Consider the following 25,967-nt stretch of genomic DNA (forward strand, 5'->3'; position numbering starts at 1 on the left):
ATGGGAGCACTGTGGCTGTATTCATTATAGGGCACTGGCTGTATTATATGGGAGCACTGTGGCTGTATTCATTATAGGGCACTGGCTGTATTATATTGGAGCACTGTGGCTGTATTCAATGTGTCTGCACATGATGCGGCGTGCACACAGTCAGTAACCATGTTTTGTGGATCTGTGTTTTTGGGCTATTTGTGTGAAAAAGGCCTCACTGATAAAAAAAACTAGCTAAATTGTGTGGTCATGAAGGACCAAAATACCCTGGACCTCACCCATGTTGTGGACACCATCTTGTTATGCACAGGGACACTTACACTCATCACTAGCTGAGGTGGTCATGGCTGTAGCCAGTGTTGGAGATGCAGCGCCGGGGGATAGGTTCTGATATTATTTTGACAATATGTGCAGCCCCTGTAACTGCTTTTTTCTTGAACTTCTTCTACAAACCATCCAGCGTATCCAGACCCGTGGTGGTAATCATACTTACCTGCTCCGGCTCCACTGCACCCCTGCCGGTTCCAGAGTCAACTTTTGTTTTGACACAGGTCATGTGACCATTGCAGCCTATGATTGGCCGAAGCAGTGATGTGTCACCAGTGTGGCATGTGACCTGACGGATGGATGACATGTCACCACTGGCATTATTTGCAGTGGTAACATGACCAGCATCAAAACGGAGACCTGGGACCTGCAGAGCTGGTGGTGATGGAGCCGGAACCCAGCGGTGGGGATCACGTAAGTATGACTACAACGGCGGATCCGGACACATTGGGGGGGGGGGGGGGTTCAGTAGAAAAAGTCACCAAGGGTGAACAACCCCTTGAAGGTGTAAATAACAAAAGAATATATAAGCTAAGGTCTAATCTATAGGTAGGAACCAGACAGTTTTTGGGGAAGTTCCAAGAACAGCCCGATGAAGGCCCCCGGCGGCTGTTCTCGGAACTGCCTGCTCCCAGTGACCACATTTGTTTCAGACCGGCTCCCTCCACAGGTAAGGACTTACCTGTGCATCGCCGGACTTGTGAGTTAAGATGGCAGCCCGCACTGGCCATCACTGCTTGTGAGAGCCCTGAACGGATCTCACAAACGGAAACCAAAACGCCAGTGTGAAAGTAGCCTTAGTTTGTTAATGCACATTTTTTACCAGATAAAAAACAGGGACATTTAAAAAGCAAAGGACAGAGGGACTTGGGTCAAAAGGAGGGACTGTCCTTCCAGAAGAGGGTCACAGGAGGCATGATGTTGTGAACCCTGCAGTCCCTCCACACAGATTCTACAAGTGTTGTTTGTGGTAACCAATCAGATTTCAGCTTTCATTCTTTCCCCGAGGGTTTCAGGATGAAAGGTGTGCTATGATTGGTTACTAATGCACGAGGCCCTGTCATGCCTTTTCCTATACAAGATATTTTACTACAACTCCCAGAATGCTCCGGGGCCGGGGAATCCAAGGACTTCCGTGTTCACGCATCACGTGACGGTATTGCGCAGCAGGGACGTTCCTCTCAGACTCAGACCCCAGGGTTGGGGATGTACTCGAGAAGCAGTCGGTAGCCGCCCACCACCACGGAGTACCACACCGGGGCCAGGCGGCGGCCCCTGCAGCGCTCTCGGGGGCCGGCCTGTCAGCAGCAGCTCCTGTAGGCCGCGGCTGAAGGTGGCGGGGGGCGCAGCAAATGGTTGGGCCGGAGGATGCCGGCGGCCGCTGCGGGGAGAACGTGACCGAGGAGGGGGAAGAAGCGGAGGAGGAGGAGAGCGGGCCGTACATCAGCGCTCCTGGCATGAGACTGACCAACGGAGACCTGGGCTACCTCCCCCAGACCGGCGGCCGCGATAGCAAGCTGCCCAACGGCGGAGTGAGCCCGGGATGCGCCTGTCACCGGCAGTGCTGCTCGGCACCGGCCCCCTCCAGCACCCCGCCTGTCAGCTCGTCCAGCTCCGACTCCTCCCCGCTCAGCGCTCACACCGTGGCCGGTTACTTCGTCTCCGCCGAGGCTGACCGCTTCCGTTTCCTGGATGTCACTCTGAGCTCGCGGAATACGTACGAAGTCAGCCGGCGGCAGAGCGCCCCGGACCACCTGGCGGACGGGCTGAGCCTCCCCGAGGGGGAGAGCCCGGAGCCCGGGGAGCAGGATGGGGACCGACCCTGGAGGATGGGCATCGCCGACTTCTTCTCCAGGTGAGGCGCTGCCCTCCGTGTCACCATGGCAACGGGATGTGAGTGCGGCAGGGACTGCACATAGGATGCTGTCACCCTGTGTGGGAGAGATTAATGCAGAACTGGGAAAGGTGGGTGACATCAGGGAGAGCCTGGTCTATACCTCCCATCTATTATATCATTAGGGGTCCGCTGGCGCGCCCACTATCTCCATCTATTATCACAGGGTCCGCTGGCACCTGCACAGCACTCACTACCTCCATCTATTATCATCAGTGGGTACTCTGGCGGCGTCTGCACATTGGTGACCCTGCACAGCGCCTACTACCTCCATCTATTATCACAGGGTAGGCTGGCACCTGCACAGCACTCACTACCTCCATCTATTATCACAGGGTACGCTGGCACCTGCACAGCACTCACTACCTCCATCTATTATCATCAGTGGGTACTCTGGTGCCTGGTCGTTGGTGGCATTGCAACCAACCACTACCCCCATCCATTATCGGGGTATGCTGGCACCTTCACATTAGTGACCCTACACAGCATCCACTACCTCCATTATTATCAGAGGGTACGCTGGTGCCTGGACATTGGTGGCACTGCACCCACTACCCCCATCTTTTATTGGGATACGCTGGTGTCTGCACATGGGTGGGACAGCACCCACTTCCCCTCATCTATTATCAGGGGGTACACTGGCGCCTGCACATGGGTGGCACTGCACAGCGCCCATTTAAGTCAATGAATGATTAGAAAGCACGGGCAACAACTACTGTATGCTGCACCCGAACAGGGCGTTCCTGCGTGGACAACTCCTTTTAACACTAGTCACGTCCTTCCTGTGCCCAGCAAGTCTCATCTACACATTAAGACTGAATGGACCGTGGAAATGTATGGACTGGGGGGGGGGCACATAAGTATAGGGGGGACTTACAGGTTTCTTGCTGCGGCCACTGTTGGGTGGATTGAATCTGGGGACCCCACAACCCCTGCACCGCTCCTCCCTGTCACCCAGCTTTCCCAGAAACAGATGTAACTGATTGTAGGCAGTGTGACTTTTCCAGATGTCTCTAGATGACGTAGAGAGCGCGTCTGTACAGATCCACGTAGGGCGCGCTCAGCAGGCACTGGTCGGGGTGAGGTTGTCTGACTGGTCCTGGGGCCATGTGCAGCGTGTCCCAGGCCTGTGTGATCTCATCGCACAAGACCTGACTGGACGGCACTAGTTTCCTGTATATTGATCAGACTATGGTGGGTGTTACCCTGTACAGTCAGCACTGAGGAGGGGCACCCTTGTGATTCCTTCTGCTAGGCTGGGGGCATGCAAGCAGTTTTTGGAGCCAATGCTAGAAGTGTATCTATCAAGTATGTAGTTCTTTTCTCATTCGCTTGGATTTGGCACAAAAACTGCGTTGAAAATGGCATGTGCCCATGCAGGCATCTCTACTGGCAGCATGCAGGGTCAGCTGGGGAAGGCTTGGCATTGCTCTACTTTTCGAAATCAGGTTTGGTCAGCGAATCTCTACGACTTCTATCTGCGGCTATCATTCTTAGGCCGGGGTAAATTGTGATGTCCAGAACTCTGGTGAGCTGATTGGCGGGGGTGATGATGATATCCTGAGTAGTGTTGAGCGAACTTGTGTTTTCAAGTTCGGCGTACAAGGTTCGGGTTATCTAAGAATTCGGTTATGGATTCCACTACCACAAACGATAAGTTATGGTCCGTGGTTGCGGAATCCATAACGGAATTCTTAGATAACCCGAACCTTGTACGCCGAACTTGAAAACACAAGTTCGCTCAACACTAAGGCCTCATGCACACAAACGTTTTTCTTTTCCGTTTACATTCCGTATACGGACCGTATACAGCACCCTTCATTTCAATGTATCCGCCGTATGCCTTCCATTTCCGTTTTTCCATTCTGTTCAAAGATAGAACATGTCCTATTATTGTCTGCATAACGGACAAGGATAGTACTGTTCTATCAGGGGCCAGCCGTTCCGCAAAAAACGGAATGCACATGGACGTCATCCGTATTTTTTGCAGACCGCAAAATACAGAAAAAGCCATACGGTCGTGTGCAAGAGGCCCAAACCCGAGGAGAGGTTATCATTTCCTGGATAACTCCTTTAATTATGCATCAATCCGTAGCCTTAAGGCCCCCCTTTCACTCGAGCGAGTTTTCCGCGCGGGTGCAATGTGTGACTCGCACTGAATTCTCACCCATTCATTTCGATAGGTCTGTGTACGCGAGTTTTTTTTTTTTTTCACGCATCAGTTCTGCGTATTCCGTGTTTTTTGCGCAGCCCTGGCCCCATAGAAGTTAATGGGGCAAGTGTGGATGCGATGCGTTTTTCACTGATGGTTGCTAAGAGATGTTGTTTTTAGTTTTTTATCATGCACGGAAAAAACTGAATGCAGTCTCAGACAAAACTGACTGAACTTGCTTGGATAATGGTGCGAGTTTCGCTGAACGCATCTGGAGCCCATCCGTCACGCTCGAGTGGAAGGGGCCTAAGGCTGGATTACACTGGGCGATTTTTTTTCTTGCAGTGTAATACCGCAGCCTACTACCCGATGAACGAGCAAACGCTTGCTCATTGGGCAGTTCCGATCTTATAAGCATGCTGATAGTGCTGTCTAATAGCGATCTGCTGCCGGCACACCACTAGACAGTATGAGGACGAGCAATGGCACACCAGAAGTCTCCTCCGCTAGCTAGCAAGCGATTGTCGGGAGGGAACATCCGCTTGCTCATTTTGCCTGTGTAATACAGGCTTTATTGTCTGGAGGGGCAGGAAGATCGGGTGCAGTCAGCTGCTGACAGTGGCACTTTATACTAAGGCCCCTCTCACACACAGTGCATGTGAAATAGTGTTTGGGTCCATTCACACGTCCGTAGAATGGGTCAGGATCCGTTCCGCAACATTGCGGAACGAATCCGGACCCATTCATTCTCAATGGGGCTGAAAGAGATGCTGTCCGCATCCGCATTTCCGGAGCGCGGGCCCCGAAAGAACATGTTCTAATCTTGTCCGCAATTGCGGACAAGAATAGGCAGTTCTATGGGAGTGCCGGCCGGGTGTATTGCAGATCCGAAATACACCACGGACGTGTGAATGGACCCTTCATCGGGGTCTTGGATCATAGCAGGTGTTAGTGTCGTTTTTTTAGTAGCTTGTCCATGGGAACTGTTATTGACCTCAATGGAAAATTTTTCAAAATGTGAGGCAGCCTGGCACCTGGGCTTTGTCCAGCTCAGTCATAGATCAGCAAGTACTGGTTAGGCTACTTTCACACTGGTGTTTTGGCTTTCCGTTAGTGAGATCCGTTCAGGGCTCTCAGAAGCGGTCCAAAACGGATCAGTTTTGCCCTGATGGATTCTGAATGGAAAAGGATCCGCTCAGAATGCATCAATTTGCCTCCGATCAGTCACCGTTCCGCTCTGGAGGCGGACACCAAAACGTTGCCTGCAGCGTTTTGCTGTCCGCTTGACGAAACTGAGCCAAACGGATCCATTCTGGCACACAATGTAAGCCAATGGGGACGGATCTGTTTTCTATGACGCAATCTGTCCCCCATTGACTTTCAATGGTGTTCAAGACTGGTCCGTGATGGCTATATAAGACATAATACAACTGGATCCGTTCATGACCGATGCAGGCGGTTGTATTATTGTAACAGAAGCGTTTTTGCAGATCCATGACTGAACCGCAAAAAAACGCTAGTGTGAAAGTAGCCTTAGCCGGTTAGTCCAGTTTTATAGTTGGCTGTAACAAGCATGTTCTGGATGTCCTATAGCAGCGATCGGCGACCTTCAGTGCTCCAGCTGCTATGAAACTACAACTCCCAGCATGCACACTTACTTGGCTATTCTTGTAACTACCATACAAGTGAAATGAGGATTCTGGGAGTTGTAGTTTATGAACAGCTGGAGTGCCGGAGGTTGCTGATCCCTGTCCTATTGGTTTGTATGGCGAAGCTCAGCAATCGCTCCATACGATTCCTTTGCCGCTCTTGGTGTGCTGCCCATACTGGACACCAGGACTGTGTACAGCACTGTGGCTGTCAGCAGTTTTATTCTGCTCTATCTGACAACAGCAGAGACTCTTACAGCAGGGTCACTTACTTGTTCTGACCCAGTTGTTTTCCTGAAGGAGGTTTCTGGCATGTTGCTCCCTTTACAGAGCCTCTGTCAGCATGAGTAGGGTGGATCAGGCTGATTATAACGATTCCTTATTTATCGTTGTAGGTTGCTATGTTGTGGAGATATCTTTATGCAAACCCGGCAGTTGGAGCACAGAGAGGCTGTCTGTAGAGCTCCGAGCACCGCTACAACCCGCCTATTGGTGCCCGTGCTGTGACACTAGTGGTCCAGAGTTACTATATTATATGAGTCATTGGTGTCAGTGGGTTTTATCAAAATCGTGCATTCCTGATTTAGAAAATGTGCTGTGGCTTATATGTATGCAGTCAGTGGTGGCGGCAGTGGTGGCCTCTGCAGAGGGGAGCGACCACTGCATGGGGAGGAGAGAATACTTGCCTGTCCATCCTGCCGCCAGCTGCGCTCCTCCACTATGTGTAACGCCTTCTGCGACTTCTCCAGTCTATCTGGAAGTGGAGATAGGGGGGAGCGCAACTTTTCTACAAGCTATTTATACTAAACTAGCAGAAGGATCCGGCTTCGCACGGGTATATTTCATCTGTTTCATTTCATGTGTTTGTGTGTGTCGTTTAGGCTGTATTCACACGTCCGCAATGTGTTTTGCGGATACACGGAAAGCGGCAATGTGCTTTCCGCATTTTGCGGACCGCACATTGCCAACATAATAGAATATGCCTGTTCTTGTCCGCAATTGCGGACAAGAATAGGACATGTTCTATTTTTTTTGCGGAAACGGAAGCACGGATGCGGAAGTGCGGATCCGCAAATGTGGATGCGGACAGCACATTCCGTTCCCATAGAGAATGAATGGGTCCGCACCCTTTCCGCAAAATTGCGGAAAGGATGCGGACCCATTTTGCGGACGTGTGAATGGAGCCTAAAGGATATTCACAGTATCCCCTATAACCGTGACATCCACAGCCCCCCACCACTTAACACTGACCCCCCCCCCCCCCCCGACAGCGCCTCGCCCCCTTAAAATGTGACCTCCATAGCAGCTCACCACCTTAACTTTGACCTTCGCAGCAGCGCACCCCTTTAACAGTGACCTCCACAACACAGCACCCAGCAGCCCGCCCCCCTTTTACAATGACCCTCCACAACTATCTACCCCTTAGGCCTCTTTCACACGAGCGTGTCCGGATAAGGTCCGGATGCGTTGCGGAAAACCCGCGCGAGTAGGTACGCAATTGCAGTCAGTTTTGATTGATTTCCGTTGTTCAGTTTTTATCACGCGGGTGCAATGCGTTCTGTACGCGCGTGATAAAAAACTGAATGTGGTACCCAGACCTGAACTTCTTCACAGAAGTTCGGCTTTGGGATCGGTGTTCTGTAGATTGTATTATTTTCCCTTATAACATGGTTATAAGGGAAAATAATAGCATTCTGAATACAGAATGCATAGTACAATAGGGCTGGATGGGTTAATTTTTTTTTTTTAACACTCCTTAATCCACTTGTTCGCGCAGCCGGCATCTCTTCCGTCTTCTTTCTTCAGGACCTGGGTAAAGCACCTGTGGTGTCGTCACTGCGCTCATCACATGGTCCATCACCATGGTGATGGATCATGTGACGGACCATGTGATGAGCGTAGTGACATCATCAAAGGTCCTATTCCTCAAAGAAGAAGACAGAAGAGAAGCCGGCTGCGCGAACAAGTGGATTAAGGGGAGTTAAATTTTTTAATTTTTTTTTTTAACCCCTCCAGCCCTATTGTACTATGCATTCTGTATTCAGAATGCTATTATTTTCCCTTATAACCATGTTATAAGGGAATATAATAAAGATCGGGTCCCCATCCCGATCGTCTCCTAGCAACCTTGCGTGAAAATCGCACCGCATCCGCACTTGCTTGCGGATGATATGCGATTTTCACGCAACCCCATCCATTTCTATGGGGCCTGCGTTACGTGAAAAACGCACAAAGAGGAGCATGCTGCGATTTTCACGCAACGCACAAGTGATGCGTGAAAATCACCACTCGTGTGCACAGCCCCTTAGAAATGAATGGGTCCGGATTCAGTGCGGGTGCAATGCGTTCAGCTCACGCATTGCACCCGCGCGGAAAACTCGCTTGTATGAAAGGGGCCTTAACAGTGATCTCCACAGTACCCCGCTACCTTAGGCCTCTTTCACACGACCGTTTTTTATTTATTTTTTCCTGTTTATGGCCCGTTTTTTTTTTCCATTCTGTATACAGAACCATTCATTTCAATGGTTCCGTAAAAAAAACAATGTACTCTGTATGCATTCCATTTCCGTTTTTCTGTTCCGTTAAAAGATAGAACATGTCCTCTTATTGCCCGCAAATCGCGTTCCGTGGCTCCATTCAAGTCAATGGGTCCGCAATGTCTTCTGTATCCATTCCATTTTTGCAGAACTATCCACTGAAAATTTTATGCCCAGCCCAATTTTTTTCTATGTAATTAATGTATACTGTATATTCCATACGGAGAAACGAAACAAACTGAAGCAAAAAATGGAACAACGGATCTGTGAAAAACGAACCGCAAAACACTGAAAAAGCCATAAGGTCGTGTGAAAGAGACCTTAACGGTGACCTCCACAGTACCCCGCAGCCCTAACGGTGACCTCCACAGTACCCCGCAGCCCTAACGGTGACCTCCACAGTACCCCGCAGCCCTAACGGTGACCTCCACAGTACCCCGCAGCCCTAACGGTGACCTCCACAGTACCCCGCAGCCCTAACGGTGACCTCCACAGTACCCCGCAGCCCTAACGGTGACCTCCACAGTACCCCGCAGCCCTAACGGTGACCTCCACAGTACCCCGCAGCCCTAACGGTGACCTCCACAGTACCCCGCAGCCCTAACGGTGACCTCCACAGTACCCCGCAGCCCTAACGGTGACCTCCACAGTACCCCGCAGCCCTAACGGTGACCTCCACAGTACCCCGCAGCCCTAACGGTGACCTCCACAGTACCCCGCAGCCCTAACGGTGACCTCCACAGTACCCCGCAGCCCTAACGGTGACCTCCACAGTACCCCGCAGCCCTAACGGTGACCTCCACAGTACCCCGCAGCCCTAACGGTGACCTCCACAGTACCCCGCAGCCCTAACGGTGACCTCCACAGTACCCCGCAGCCCTAACGGTGACCTCCACAGTACCCCGCAGCCCTAACGGTGACCTCCACAGTACCCCGCAGCCCTAACGGTGACCTCCACAGTACCCCGCAGCCCTAACGGTGACCTCCACAGTCCCGCAGCCCTAACGGTGACCTCCACAGTACCCCGCAGCCCTAACGGTGACCTCCACAGTACCCCGCAGCCCTAACGGTGACCTCCACAGTACCCCGCAGCCCTAACGGTGACCTCCACATGGCCGCCCCCTTAAAATGCGACCTCCATAACACCCCGCCTCATTAACAGTGCATTTGATTAGTTCTAATATTGTCGGTACCGTTTTATACTATTTATTTCAGTCAACTGTATGAAGAGGTGATAGACTGGGTTTTATAGCCCATCTGTCAGCAGATTTGTACCTATGAGGCTTCATGCACACGACCGTACTTTTTAACGTCCCGCAAAACATGGTTCCGTTGTACCGTGATCCGTGCCCGTTTTTTCTTCCGTGGGTCTGCCGTGATTTTTGGAGGATCCACGGACATGAAAAATGAAATAAAATTCTAAGTCAAGTTTGCCATTGAAATGATAGGAAAAAACGGACACGGATGACAATCTTGGGTGCATCCGTGATTTTCACGGACCCATTGACTTGAATGGGCCCGTGAACCGTTGGCCGTGAAAAAAATAGGACAGGTCATATTTTTTTCAGGCCCTAGAAACACGGGTCACGGGCACGGTGTAAAAACGGTGCACAAGCCGAGTTTTCAACGGCCCCATTGAAAGTCAATGGAGCCGCAGAAAAAAACGGAAAACGGCACAACGGCCACGGGTGCACACAACGGTCGTGTGCATGAGGCCTGACACTGGCCGACCTGTTACATGTGCACTTGGCAGCTGAAGACATCTGTGTTGGTCTCATGGTCATATGTGCCCGCATTGCTGAGAAAAATTATGTTTTATTATATGCAAATGAGTCTCTAGGAGCAACGGGGGCGATGTCGTTAGGGATGATGGAATCAGCTTTGGATGAAACATCTGAAGTCGTTTTGCATAAAACTTTGTTACAATACTGTATGGAGCGAGCGCTCCGCACAGTATTAGTCCTCCTGCACACGACCGTATGTTTTTGTTTTGTTTTTTCTATATTTTGTGGTCCATCTTAAACTGATCCGTTTTTCCGTTTTCTTTTTTTGTTTTTGTTTTGTTTTGTTTCAGTAGTGTTTCTGCTTCCATTCCGTTCGGTCGTGTGCACGAGGCCTTAGAATGTATTGGCTCCTATGAGCCGAAGTTATTACTATTTGGAGCCAAAACATAGTTCATAGGAGCCAATACATTCTAATACTGTACGGAGCGCTCACTCGTACAGTATTCTAAGAGTTTTATGCAAATTGACTTGAGAAGTTTCATCCAAAGTTGCTAATTTGCATATAATAAAACATTTTTCTCAGCACTGCGGGCACATGTGAACATGGGACCAACGCAGACACCTTCAGCTGCCAAGTGCCCATGTAACAGGTCAGACAGATTTATAGGTGCAGATCTGCTGACAGATGGGCTTTAAAGAGGCTGTAGACTGGGCTCTGGGGGCAGTGATATTCTGGGTAACTTTACCACTTTGCCAGTGTAATTTGCTATTCACACTGTTACCCCCTGTTGTCTCTGTCATACTAAGAGGCATTCGCCACAGTCGCCTTAGCTCTCTCGCTTGGACAAGTTGAAGTAAGCAGTATAACATTCTCAGATGTCTCGCTGACTGTCTGCAGTGCCCTCTCTATCACCGTGTAGCACTTTTTGTTTTCAGGCTATGCCAGGCTGTCCGCTGCCCTGTTGTTTTTTTTTCCGCTGCCAACCTAGTTGGTGCCTGTGATAAGCGGCTTTATCTCTCTTCCCGTGGTTGGCGCTGTTAACTCCTCAGCTGATCTACAGCTTCAAGGACAATAAAAGCAAATCTTAAGATCAAAGTGACCACGCTGTGTTTGTATGAGGAACTTTGAAGGCGTTTTCCTGGTCTTATTACATGTCCTGATGTTACAGTCGGGAAGGAAGCGTTCCTTCCTGACAGTCGGCTGCTCGTTCAGTGGAGGCGAAGAGCTGCATTTACATACAGCGATCTCCTTCACTGTATGAGGACGAGGGATGACTATTGCAATCGCTCGTCTTCATACAGCTGCATTGTTTCTGGGCAGCAGATCGCTGTTTAGACCGCACGATCTGCTGCCCAGAAATGATGACTGGAGTGCCTGTGTGAACGACAGGATCACCTGATGAACGAGCGTATTGTAAATCCACCTTTACTCCGTACCATCAGCTGAATGAAGGCCACAGCAAGTAACTAGGACCGAGCTGTAGTACCAGGCACAGCCACAATGGTATTTATGGCACTGTACCTGTGTAAGCAATGAGGCCTGAGCTACACTGCCACTTTTTGTAGCACTTGTGATTAATTTTAAATTAGATAAATTCCTTTTCTTGTGTGGTACCCCCCGCTGATGCTGCCACCCTGCCCGTTTTTGTAAAATATCGCTCCTGCGCCCCTTTGTGTCCCCCTGTAGTTTTCCCGATCAGTATGCTAATACTGAGCATCGGTACAGGGAGGAGGAGACCCCAGGGTTTCTCAATGGGCGTCTCCTTCTCCCTGGCTGTGCCGCTCTCCGCTGTGATTGGACAGCTCACAGCCAGGGAGAAGGAGACGCCCAGTGACGAACCCTGGGGTCTCCTCCTCCCTGTACCGATGCTCAGGGTTAACATTCTAAGAGGGAAAACTACCAGGGGGCACAGGAGCGATATTTTACAAAAACAGACAGGGAGGCAGCATCGGGGGGGGGGGGGGGGGGGGGTACCCCGCAAGGAAAGGTGTTTATCTAGAATAAAACTGTCAAAGGTCCTCTTTAACTTTTGAGTGACTGCTGTAGTCCACAAGACTAGCCTCATGTGTTCCTTTGGACAACAGCTGTACCGTGAGGCTCCTGCACACAGCCGTAAGTGTTTTTGCGTTCCGCAAATGACTGATCAGCAAAAATGTCCTATTTTCTCCTTTTTTTTTTTGTGGGGCCATGTGCTGTCCTGCATCTACTGTGGCCATATTGAGCTGAATGGGTCCGCATCCAGTCCACAAAAACACAGATCAGATGCGGATTGAAACTACGGCCGTGTGCATGAGCCCTTAAAGGGGTTGTCTCTCTTCAGCAAATGGCATTTATCATGTAGAGAAAATGAAGATACTTACTAATGTATTGTGATTGCCCATATTGCCTCCTATGCAGTGGTGGTTGTGCTGGCACACTATAGGGAAAAGTGCCTGGCTGTATACACTCCCGTGTTCCTGGCCAGCAATTTTTGTAGTGTGCAAGCACAACCACCGCTGCTGGATTACTGGGTGGTCGTAACCCCTGGATATGAGCAGTGTATAATGTGGTGGAAAAATGCAGCCAGCAGAGGAAGCAATATGGAGAATCACAATACATTAGTAAGTGCCTTGTATGAACTTTCTCTACATGATAAATGCCATTTGCTGAAGTGAGACAACCCCTTTAATGGCTAAAATCAATTATTTACCCTCCCTTAATAACACTTTTTTAAAGTAATGGGCTAACAATGGCAAACTAAAAAAAAAAAAAGAAAAAAAACACATTTTCAGTTTTTGGTGTGGGTTTGATGCGGTTTTGCCGCAAATTTCCCCTTTCATGTGAAATCTCCATCTAAGGGCTCGTTCACACGAATGTATTTTGCGTTCCATATATGGGCCGTTTTCTGCGTTCCGCATATGGTCCGTATGCGGAACCATTAATTTCAATGGGTCCGCAAAAGATGCGGACAGCACTCTGTGTGCTGTCCGCATCCGTTGCTCTGTTCCGCGGCCCTGCTAAAATTATGAGTCCTGTCCTATTGTCCGTTTTGTGGACAAGAATAGGCATTTCTATAATAGGCCTCCTGTTCCGTTCTGCAAATTGTGGAAGGCACACGGGCGCCATCCGTGTTTTGCGGATGTGCAATTTGTGGACAGCGGAAAAAAACGACACGGTTGTGTGACCGAGCCGTAATACTGCAAACAACTGACGCTGCAGATATCGAAATCTATTCGCCAAGTTAATTTACAGACAGAAAAAAATCTGCAGTTTATATGAGGTTTGCGCCGTCTCATACACTTTGCCAGTACTGTACCACGCTACGGTTTTTCTACATGGGAATCCGCACGGAGAAACTGCGAGTATTCTGCAACGTGTGCAGGTGACCTAAGGATCTTTGTGATGTTCAGGCCCCATACAAGCTATTACCTGTGTGTGCGTGTGCAGGCAGGGGGCGCCAGGGACGCAGCTGGAACATGATACAGCACATGGCCGCCAATGTGATTGCTTACGTGCTTCCATCTCCCGCAGTGCACAATACAGATTGGAGGAGCCGCTTTCTAATAACCTTTTCCTGCTTGCTGACAGTGAATGGAAAAATTAGATTCCTGTTTATACACCGAAGCTGGAAACAAGTCCCAACTGACTCCGCGGCTACAAGAAGGCGCTGCGGATGTGTCAGTAGAACATGTCCAGGTCGGGGTGAAAGGTTGGACAGGTCGGAGACCCAAAGTATGTTGGACTCCACTTACACGACCCTGGACGGCGATTAGGCTGCAGTAAAGGGCTTTTACGGGAATTAATAACTGATTACTTTTCCTCGGGATAGGTCCTCAATATCTGATTGGGGTCTGGCTCCAGACGCCCCTGGTGATCAGCTGTTTGTAGGGGCTGCAGCGCTCTCTCTTCACAGTATACCAAGAACAGCAATGTCCATTGTTATAGCGCCTGTGCCTCGTATTGCAGCTCGGTCCCATTCACTTGACTGGGGCTGAGCCGTGCAAATGCCACGTGGACCGATGGGCTAGGAATTGGGTCTTTTAAACCCCGCCGATAAGATATTTAAAGGGAATATGTTGCCATGATTATGGACTATTATCTACAGAAATACATGTAGTAGTACTGCCCATAAGGAGTCCAGGTCACTATTTATTTTGCTGCTGCCGCCTCCGTCCCTCCGCTGTCAGGACTCAGAGCTGTGCTGTTCTACCATCGTGGAGAGGACTCCTGTGCACAGGCATGGCAGTCCTGACTGTAATTCAGCACAGGGTGAAACACTGTTAGCAGAGAAATGGGAAGGAAAATATAAAAAATAGCTATGTGAACTCCTTGTCTGCTCCACTACTCATGTATTACAGCAGATCATGGTGACAGATTACCCTAAACTCAGAAGAGTGGTTGTTTCAATTCAGAAAAGAGTTTGCTTTTTCCAGACCCAAAAAACAGCGCCACTCTGGTTCTTGGGTTGTATTTGGTATTGCAACTCATTCCGTTTGAAGTGCATGGTGCATAGATGCAATACTACACAGCGTCCGGTCAGTGAACTTCAAGGCCTCTTTCACACGGGCGTCCCAGATTTGCTCCGGATGCGTCGCGTGTGGATTGCGAGAAAACTGCGCGAGTAGGCACACAATTGCCGTCAGTTTTGACTGCGATTTCGTTCCGATGTTCAGTTTTTTTCCGCGCGAGTACAATGCGTTTTGCACGCGCGTGAGAAAAAAACGGAATGTGGTACCCAGCCCTGAACTTCTTCACTGAAATTCGGGTTTGGGTTAGGTGTTCTATTCATTTTATGATTTTCCCTTATAACATGGTTATGATGGAAAAGAATAGCATTTTTAATACAGAATGCTTACTAAAATGTGGCTTGAGGGGTTAAGAAAATAAATAAAAATTAACTCCTCTCATCCTGTTGTTCGCACAGCCGGCATCGTTTTTTTTTTTTCTTCTTTCAGGACCTGCAAAAGGACCTTTGACGTAATCGCGCTCACCATGTGCTGCTGAATGAAGATAGAAGGATTTTTTATTTTATTTTTTACCCCTCAAGCCACATTTTAGTAAGCATTCTGTATTAAGAATGCTATTAATTTCCTTTTTATAACCATGTTTTAAGGGAAAATAATTTCAGTGAATAGACTTTCATCCTAGCAACCATGCGTGAAAAAATCGCACCGCATCCGCACTTGCTTAGGGATGCTATGCGATGTTTCACTCATCCCCATTCATTTCTATGGGGCGATGCATGAAAAACGCAGAATATAGAACATGCGATTTTTCACGCAACGCACAAGTGATGCGTGAAAATCACTGCTCATCTGCACAGCCCCATGGAAGTGAATGGGTTCGGATTCAGTGCGGGTGCAATGCGTTCACCTCCCGCATTGCACCCGCGCGGAACACTCGCCCGTGTGAAAGGGGCCTAAAGGGCTATCTGTACAGCAGATCTGTACCTATGACAGTGGCTGACCTGTTACATGTGCACTTGGCAGCTGAAGGCATCGGTGTTGGTCCCATGTTCATATGTGGCCGGATTGCTGAGATAAATAATGGCTTAATATATGAAAATGAGCCTCTAGGAGCAACGGGGGCGTTGTCATTACACCTAGAGGCTCTGCTCTCTCTGCAACTTCTGCACTTTGACTTTAGGAGAAGTCGGCTCCAGGCGTGATCATGTTTTCACTGCCTGGTCCTGTCAATGAAAGTGCTGCGGGTGCGGCAGAGAGAGCAGAGCCTCTAGGTGTAACTGAACCCTCCCCCCCCTGTTGCTCCTAGAGGCTCATTTGCATATAATAAACCATCATTTTTTTCCAAGCAATGCGGGCACATATGACCATGGGGCCAACACAGACGCATCACCTGCCAAGTGCCCATGTAACAGGTCAGACAGTGTCATAGGTACAAATCTGCTGACAGATGGGCTTTAATATGTTGGGGAACATGAAGCATTGCAATACATTGTAAGCAGCGTATGTATTTCTGCCTGTTACATGGCGGTTTTGCATTTCTCAGAGACGTTGCTTTGTAATTGGCAGACCTGGAAAACCGATCAGTCACCGTATCCTTTGCAGCGAGCGCGGCTGGAAAATGACCCTGAGGTTTACCAGAGCAGAGAAAGCCGTGTGTCCTGTTTCCATCATTTCTCTTTGTGCTGATGGAAATTTCCAGCGTCGACTTCTCGGGTGATTTGTGGTCATGTTTGTGTCATGGAGAATTAGATTTCACTTTGATATTTTTTTATAGATATATCCAAATGAAAACATAAACCTTCTATGTATTTTATTTTTTGATGTAGAAGCTTTTGTCCAAGTGGTTTCCCAGTATAGGAAGTGATGACCTATCTCGATGGTGGGGGTTCGACTGCTTGGACTCACGATGAAGGGACTGCAGGCTTACAGGGGCTGGCCCTTTAACAAAAGTCTTCAGCTGTCCACAAAATAAAAGTTTTTTTTTTTTACTGATCCATGGGGGTCCGACATCTGAGACCTCTAGCGATCAGCTGTTTGAGAAGGCAGCGGCGCTCGTAGTAGTGGCGTGGCCTACTCCAGATTTCCTCGGTCACATGACCTAGGGCAGCTCTCCCCCATAGAAGTGAATGGGGCTGATCTGCGATACCAAGCCCAGCCGCTATACAATGTACGGCGCTGTGCTTGATGAGCTGGAGGGCTGTCGCCTTGTCAAACAGCAGAAAGTCTGGAGTCCCAGGTGTCAGACCCCAACCGATCAGATACTAATGACCTATCCAAAACTCTCAGAAACACCCCTTTATGATCACCGAGGGTTCAACCATTGAAAAATTGTGGTCCCTGTGTGTGAACAGAGCGGTATCACGTGTACCATCATATAGGTATTTGCATACGGAGGGGCCACATTGGACCCCATGGCAGTACCCCTTTTCTGGCCATAGTATGTATCGCCGAACATGAAGACATTTTTTGTTAGTATGGTTTTTAATAGCTCAATGCAGAATTCCTGTTGTACCAGGTGTAATCTGGATTGCGTATATAGGAGTCTGGCCGTGGCCTGAATCCCCTTGTCATGTTCAATGGATGTGTATAGGATATTAACGTCTAACGGAACCAGTGTACAATTCGGTGTTTTACTTGATGGTTGTAATTTAGAAATAAAATCTGTTGTAGATCTGACACTGATACAATGTAAAGTATTCAGTCTACAGCTTGTATAAGGGTCCATTCACAGGTCCGCATTCGTTCCGCAATTTTGAGAAACTGGTGCAGACCCATTCATTTTCAATGGGGCCTGAATGTGCTGTCCGCATCCGCATTTGCGGATCTGCACTTCTGCATCCGTGCTTCCGTTTCTGCAAAAAAAATAGAACATGTCCTATTCTTGTCCGCAAGATTAGGCATTTTCTATTTTAGTGCTGGCGATGTGCGGTCCGCAAATTGCGGAATGCACATTGCCAGTGTCCGTGTTTTGCAGATCCGCAGAACACTTACGGACGTGTGAATGGACCCTAACAGTCTAAATTTGGTGTGCCCTCAATGACTCAACACACAGCCATTAATGTCTAAACCGCCGGCAACAAAAGTGAGTACACCCCCAAGGCCCCTTTCACACGAGTGAGTTTTCCATGTGGGTGCAATGCGTGAAGTGAACGCGTAGCACCCGCACTGAATCCTGACCCATTCATTTCAATGGGTCTGTGTACATTTTATTTTACGCATCAGTTCTGCGTTGCTTGAGAAACGCTGGCATCCGGATGTAATCCGGGCGCAGTGCATTTTTCACTGATGGTTGCTAGGAGATGTTGTTTGTAAACCTTCAGGTTTTTTTCACGTTACGTGAAAAACGCATCAAAACTGATTGCACCCACGCGGAAAAAAATGAAACCCTGAACCCAGAAAAAACTGACTGAACTTGCTTGTGAAATGGTGCAATCCGTATCGTTCGTATGAAAAGGGCCGAAATAAAAATGGCCAAATTGTGTCTATTTTGCGTGGCCACCAGGGGTTTTCTGGGATTTTAATATTGATGACCTGTCCTCGGGATAGGTCATCAATATCAGATGAGAGGGGGGCAGACTACCCGCCACCCCCACCTATCAGCTGTATGAAGGGTGTATAGGAGGGAGCGGTCCCGTAGAAGGGAATGGGGCGGCTTCTTGTAATAAGGGTCCATTCACACGTCCTGTTTTTTTTCATCCTGAAAAACGGTCCGTTTTTTGCGGATCCGTTGTTCCTGAAAATGTTTCCGTATGTCATCCGTTTTTTGCGGATCCGCAAAAAACGGAAACATGTATACATTTCAATAATCAAATAAAGTTGTTTGGATTTCTTTGAAAAAAAATTGAAAAAAAAAAAAAAAAAAAAAAAAAGAATTTGTTATGTGTTTCCAGGAACGGAATCCGCAAAAAACGGATGACATACGGAATGACATCCGAATGTCATCCGTTTTTTGCGGATCCATTGACTTTGTATTGTACCAGGATCCGATTTTTCAGGACAAGAATAGGACATGTTTTATATTTAAACGGACATGCGGAACGGAACAACGGAAACGGACAGCACACATTGTGCTGTCCGATTTTTTTCCAGGACCCATTGAAAATGAATGGGTCCAGATCTGGTCCTGATCTGTTCCTGAAAAAACGGAACAGATCAGGAAAGAAAAAACGGACGTGTGAATGGACCCTTACACCTGATCGCCGCTACGATTTTGATGGTGAGCAGATAAATAATAAAGTGGAGGCTGTTCTCGCACGGAGCGCGGCCTTCTCTTCAACCAGCTGATGGTCGGGGTGCCGGGTGTTGGATATTGTAATATTAAAATCCCGGAAGCTCTGAGGCCTCTTCACTGAATTCCCTTCCCTGCACACTCCGCCCCAGTGACTTGAATGAGGTAGTTGTTTCCGGCACAGAAGATGGCCTGGGGCACGGCTGTGAATGAGATGTTGAGGTGACCTCTGTCCCTTCATTTTTGGAATTGCTGGCGTCTCTCGGGGTCAGTCTCCACCATTCAGAATGTATTGGAATATAATAGGTATGAGCCATGAAACGCTGAAGAGGAGAAATACAGGTCCTTCTCAAAAAATTTGCATATTGTGATAAAGTTCATTATTTTCTGTAATGTACTGATAAACATTAGACTTTCATATATTTTAGATTCATTACACACAACTGAAGTAGTTCAAGCCTTTTATTGTTTTAAATTAATATTGATGATTTTGGCATACAGCTCATGAAAACCCAAATTTCCTATCTCAAAAAATTAGCATATTTCATCCAACCAATAAAATAAGTGTTTTTAATACAAAAAAAGTCAACCTTCAAATAATTATGTTCAGTTATGCACTCAATACTTGGTCGGGAATCCTTTTGCAGAAATGACTGCTTCAATGCGGCGTGGCATGGAGGCAATCAGCCTGTGGCACTGCTGAGGTGTTATGGAGGCCCAGGATGCTTCGATAGCGGCCTTAAGCTCATCCAGAGTGTTGGGTCTTGCGTCTCTCAACTTTCTCTATGGGGTTCAGGTCAGGAGAGTTGGCAGGCCAATTGAGCACAGTAATACCATGGTCAGTAAACCATTTACCAGTGGTTTTGGCACTGTGAGCAGGTGCCAGGTCGTGCTGAAAAATGAAATCTTCATCTCCATAAAGCTTTTCAGCAGATGGAAGCATGAAGTGCTCCAAAATCTCCTGATAGCTAGCTGCATTGACCCTGCCCTTGATAAAACACAGTGGACCAACACCAGCAGCTGACATGGCACCCCAGACCATCACTGACTGTGGGTACTTGACACTGGACTTCAGGCATTTTGGCATTTTCCTCTCCCCAGTCTTCCTCCAGACTCTGGCACCTTGATTTCCGAATCACATGCAACAGTCCAGTGCTGCTTCTCTGTAGCCCAGGTCAGGCGCTTCTGCCGCTGTTTCTGGGGAATGCGGCACCTGTAGCCCATTTCCTGCACACGCCTGTACACGGTGGCTCTGGATGTTTCTACTCCAGACTCAGTCCACTGCTTCCGCAGATCCCCCAAGGTCTGGAATCGATCCTTCTCCACAATCTTCCTCAGGGTCCGGTCACCTCTTCTCGTTGTGCAGCGTTTTCTGCCACACTTTTTCCTTCCCACAGACTTCCCACTGAGGTGCCTTGATACAGCACTCTGGGAACAGCCTATTCGTTCAGAAATTTCTTTGTGTCTTACCCTCTTGCTTGAGGGTGTCAATGATGGCCTTCTGGACAGCAGTCAGGTCGGCAGTCTTGCCCATGATTGCGGTTTTGAGTAATGAACCAGGCTGGGAGTTTTTAAAAGCCTCAGGAATCTTTTGCAGGTGTTTAGAGTTAATTAGTTGATTCAGATGATTAGGTTAATAGCTCGTTTAGAGAACCTTTTCATGATATGCTAATTTTTTTAGATAGGAATTTGGGGTTTTCATGAGCTGTATGCCAAAATCATCAATATTAAAACAATAAAAGGCTTGAACTGCTTCAGTTGGTGTGTAATGAATCTAAAATATATGAAAGTCTAATGTTTATCAGTACATTACAGAAAATAATGAACTTTATCACAATATGCTAATTTTTTGGGAAGGAACTGTACAATACTGAATGACACAAACTCTGGCAATTAAAGTCGGCAAACCGCGATCCTCCAAGCTCCCAATACATTCTTTACATGTGAAATGTACGAGGCTTAAGTCCTCATTGTATGTGCTCGAATCACGTAAAAAATCTGTTGCAATCTGTCATAGATGTGAGGACATTTAGTGTCGCCCTGGTGCAGGCCGTGACCTCAGACCACCACTGATTCCCAGAACAGAAGGGCTCTGTGGAGCTGCGGAGAATCTCTCCATGCGCTATGCTATGGCAGGGATGGCCAACTTGCGGCTCTCCAGCTGTTGTAAAACTACAATTCCCACCGTGCCCTGCTGTAGGCTGATGGCTATAAGCAGTCTAGGCATGCTGGGAGTTGTAGTTTTGTTACAGCTGGAGGGCCACAGGTTGGCCATCCCTGTTGATCCATCATTTCTAGTGCAAAAAACAGGCCCATTTTTAATAGCAACTCTGCCCCATTGTGCTTTTTGTTGTAGTAAAAAAAAGCAAAAAAAAAAAGCATCATAAAAAATAGGGGAGACTTATCAAACTAGTTTAAAGTAAAACTAGCTTATTTGCCCATAGCAACAAATCAGATTCCACCTTTCAATTTTCCAGAAAATTTTGTCACAAAACTAATCTGACGGATTTATCAGAGAACATCATTCTGCAGCTGCCATGTACTGTGAAACGTAGGAGCTGCAGAAGCCAACCAAAACAAAATATTTAGTAAAAACTCATGACAAAATTATACTTCTGTAAAAATTGTTGCATTTCAGTAAAATATAAAATGCACCAAAAGGTGTCCATATACTTAGTTTAACCTCAGATCAATTATAAGCCATTCAATTATATAATCCTCAGTGTCATTAGCTAAGAACATGACTCGGTTTTCAGTCATTTTGGTATAGTTTATTTGGGAAAATACTTACATTCGCCATAAAATAACAGTACAGGAGGACCTTTTCTTAGGCCTCTACATTAGAACTGTTACTCCTCCTGGAATTGTATGAATACATGGACAATGGACATGTCTCTGCACAGTCTAAGGCCAGTGTCGCACAAGCATTTTCAGTCCGGGAGCAGTAGTTCCTGGATGAACACTGCTCCTCTGAAGTGAACTTGCAGCATAATAATGATTATTTTTGATGCTGTGACTTCCGATCTCACCACAGGTCTACTGAACTTTATTCATAATGCGGAGGCTACAGTTCAGTAGACCCGCTGTGAGACGGGAAATCGCAGCACTGTAAATCACTTCTCAGGAGCGGTGTTCAGTCCGGGAAATACTGCTCCCGCACGGAGCCTGTTTCCCGGACTGAATATGCTCCTGTGAAACTGGCGTTGTCTGTGTAGGGGCACCCGGTTAGGAAGGGGAATGGCATCAGTAGAATCCCACGATGCAGAGTTCCAGAATATTATTATTATTATTATTATTATATTTATTTTTTTTTTTTGTGATATTCAACTATTGTATGTGAATGGTCTGAATTTCTGACAACCTCTTATTCATTTTGACTTTACAGCTCTAATTTCTTTCTTGTTTATGTAAAATTTTGACTGGAAAAGGCCTCCAGCATCTGTCGGTTTGGCATTGCTCCTTACAAAGCGATATACTACATCCGTTTTGGCTTTTTTTATGCTTATTTCTGTCATTTCTATTCTTTTCATTATTACTGGTTTCTCGATGTTGTACATTTCTGTAATCTATCATTTCCTGGTTATGACTTTCAGATTATAAAAGATAAAGCCAACTGATTTGGAAATTGTCACATTCAGGAACAGAACGTAGCTGTAATTGATTGCATAGAGTCTAATAGGTAAAGACTGGCCAAACACCCACATTGCTTGATTATTGCCTCTGCCCAGTATGCACCGTTACGTTATCTGTAGAAAGCCAGCTACACGTTTATTTGGCAAGGAGAGATTGTACCCTCAAATCCTGACTTGGGTCTCTCGCTCAGTTAAGCCAGTTTTCTGCTCTGAGGGACATTCACCCCGAAACAGCTATCTGCAGATGGGGTGCTGGCTTATTTAATATCTGAGTCCTGTCTCAAGGCCTATTTAAAGGGCCGAACATTGACTTATAGGATAGCTGCCTTACATCTGGTGGCATCAGAGCAGAGCTTGTTAAGAGATCATATACATCCCTTTCTTCCCAAAATTCCAGGGGAGCATGTATGGCCGATAAGTCTCCTCACGCTGATTAAAGGGGTTCTCCGGGCTCTCCTATATTGATGACCTATCATCAGGATATCAGATCGGTTGGGGTCCGACACCTGGTCCTTACTCTTATTTGGAGTAAAAAGCCACAAATCTTACTCAGTTATTTTGTTAGTGATGCTTTGCTTTTAATGAAATCCCAAGGCTCTAAGGAGCTGGAACAAACCTTGATCCCCGTGTCCAGAATGCCAAACCCTGCCTGCTGACTGAATCTAAAACGGTGATGCTAGAGCGGGAAGCCCACCTCTTCCTAAACTCCTTTGACCGAACGCCAGTTTTGTCAATGCCAAATGGGTAGGACTTGGCTCAAGCTCCTGGTAACCAGTAAGGCTGGATGTGATGGACACAACTGATGTATGTGGATAGGCCATGGCCTAGTGTCCATAACCTACATCCAGCACTGGGAGAAGTCCACTGTTAAAACCAATGCGCCCGATGCTAGAAACAATCCCATAGAAAAGTAAGCGATCAGTTCTGGCTTTGGTTTCCCTCTGCTGTTACTGTGCTGGATATATTGGAACTGGCCTAAGGGTACTTTAACGCTAGCGGTTTTCTTTTCCGGCATTGAGTTATGTCCTAGGGGCTCAATACCAAAAAAGAACTGATCAGTTTTATTTTAATGCATTCTGAATGGAGAGTAATCCGTTCAGGATGCATCAGGATGTCTTCAGTTCAGTCTTTTTGACTTTTCAGGACAGAGATAATACCGCAGCATGCTACGGTTTTATCTCCGGCCAAAAATCCGGAAGACTTGCCGGAATGCCGGATCCGGAATTTTTTCCCTTTGACATGCATGAATGCCAGATCCGGCCCCGAGTGTTCCAGCAAAATGGATCCGGCGTTGCCGCGAGAAAAATAAATGCCGGATCTGTTTTTCCGGATGACACCGGAGAGACAGATCTGGCATTTCAAAGCATTTGTCATACGGATCAGAATCCTGATCCGTTTGACAAATGCCATCAGTTTGCATGCGTTTTGACGGATTCGGCAGGCAGTTTTGGCGCCGGAACTGACTGCTGGAATCCTCTGCCGCAAGGGTGAAAGTACCCTAAGGTCCCTTTCACATGAGCGTGATTTCCGCGCGGGTGCAATGTGTGACGTGAACGCATAGCACCTGCACTGAATCCTGACCAATTCATTTCTATGTTGCGTTGTACATGAGCGGTGATTTTCACCCATCACTTGTGCGTTGCGTGAAAATCACAGCATTTTCTATATTGTGCGTTTTCCACGCAACGCAGGCCCCATAGAAGTGAATATCGCAAGCAAGTGCGGATGCGGTGCGATTTTTACGCTTGGTTGCTAGGAGACGATCGGGATGGAGACCCGATCATTTTATTTTCCCTTATAACATGGTTATAAGGGAAAATAGCTGATTGCAGTAACAGGACCTGTGGTGACGTCACTCCGGTCATCACATGATCCAACACCATGGTAAAAGATCATGGTGACGGACCACAGGTCCTTTGACTGCAATCAGCAAAGAAAGAGACAGAAGAGATGCCGGCTACGCAAGCAAGTGGATTAAGGTGAGTTAAATTATTATTATTTTTTTTAACCCCTCCAGCCCTATTTTACTAAACATTCTGTATTCAGAATGCTATTATTATCCCTTATAACCATGTTATAAGGGAAAATAATACAATCTACAGAACACCGATCCCAAGCCCGAACTTCTGTGAAGAAGTTCGGGTTTGGGTACCAAACATGCCGATTTTTCTCACACGCGTGCAAAACGCATTACAATGTTTTGCACTCGCGCGGAAAAATCATGCATGTTCCTGCAACGCACCCGCACCTTTTCCCGCAACGCCCATGTGAAACCAGCCTAAGGCTACATGCACACACGAAAAAAAACAAGGCAATTAAAAACTGACACATTTTCAGTTTTTCATAGCCATTTTTCTACCACATGTGCATCCACTTTCTGTCCATCCGTTTTTCATGGTTGTTAAAAATTGATGAATTTCATTGGCTTTTTTTTTTTTTTTTTTTTTATAAAATCCTAACCTCTGCAGTGTCTCCCATAGTGCCCCCAGCGGTAATAATGTTCCCCCTTAGCGGTCCTCAGCTGTCATGTTTTTTTTAGAAGAAATTTTTTTAAATCATTCGCCTTATCCACTTGCGCGCACAGAGGCAGTCACTCCTCTCTTGATCGTGATGACCGCACAACGCGGTTATGTTTGGGGCGCGTGGTGACGCCATTACACTTGAGAACAGGCAGATCCTTCACAATCAAGAGAGGAGCGACTGCCTTTGCACGTGCAAGTAGATGAGGTGAGTGATCAATTATTATTTTTTACCCCTAAAAGGCCATATTGCACCCGTTTTTAATGGCTGTTAGACGGGCGCACTCCTGTGTAAGCGGATGTTAACAAATGGTCCCATTGATTTCAATGGTTTTCAGTTAGGCCGTGAAAACAGTTAAAAATAGGACCTGTACTATTTTTGGATGGAAAAAAGCAGTCATGTGAATAGCCCCATAGACTGCAATGGTTTAGAAAACGGCCGTCGTGTGCATGTAGCCTACAGTAAGGCTACTTTCACACTGGTGTTTTTTGCGGATCAGTCATGGATCTGCAAAAACGCTTCCGCTACAATAATACAACCGCATGCATCAGTCATGAACGGATCCGGTTGTATTATGTCTTCTATAGCCAAGACGGATCCGTCATGAACACTATTGAAAGTCAACGGGGGACGGATCCGTTTTCTATAGTGTCAGAGAAAACGGATCTGTCCCCATTGACTAAGGGTCCATTCACACGTCTGCAAAATGGGTCCGCATCCGTTCTGCAATTTTGCGGAACAGGTGCGGACCCGTTTATTTTCAACGAGGCAGGAATGTGCTGTCCGTGTACACTGATCCGCACTTGCGTTCCGCAAAAAAATAGAACATGTCCTATTCTTGTCCGCAATTGCGGACAAGAAAAGACA

General features: G+C 47.4%; 1 protein-coding gene across 2 annotated transcripts in view; it reads left to right on the forward strand.

Annotated features, from left to right (window-relative positions):
• Positions 1–1,468: 1,468 nt before the first annotated feature.
• Positions 1,469–25,967, forward strand: part of TBC1D12 (TBC1 domain family member 12) — a 118,090-nt gene continuing 93,591 nt past the window's right edge. The window contains exon 1 of one of the 2 annotated variants that reach the window (XM_044299960.1): positions 1,469–2,173. In XM_044299960.1, coding sequence (XP_044155895.1) covers positions 1,671–2,173 — 503 coding nt within the window. In that variant the 5' untranslated portion in view covers positions 1,469–1,670. The remainder of the gene's footprint in view (positions 2,174–25,967) is intronic. The other variant, XM_044299959.1, reaches the window with a different exon arrangement.

The sequence above is a fragment of the Bufo gargarizans genome, chromosome 6, assembly GCF_014858855.1.
Source record: "Bufo gargarizans isolate SCDJY-AF-19 chromosome 6, ASM1485885v1, whole genome shotgun sequence".
Classification (NCBI taxonomy): domain Eukaryota; kingdom Metazoa; phylum Chordata; class Amphibia; order Anura; family Bufonidae; genus Bufo; species Bufo gargarizans.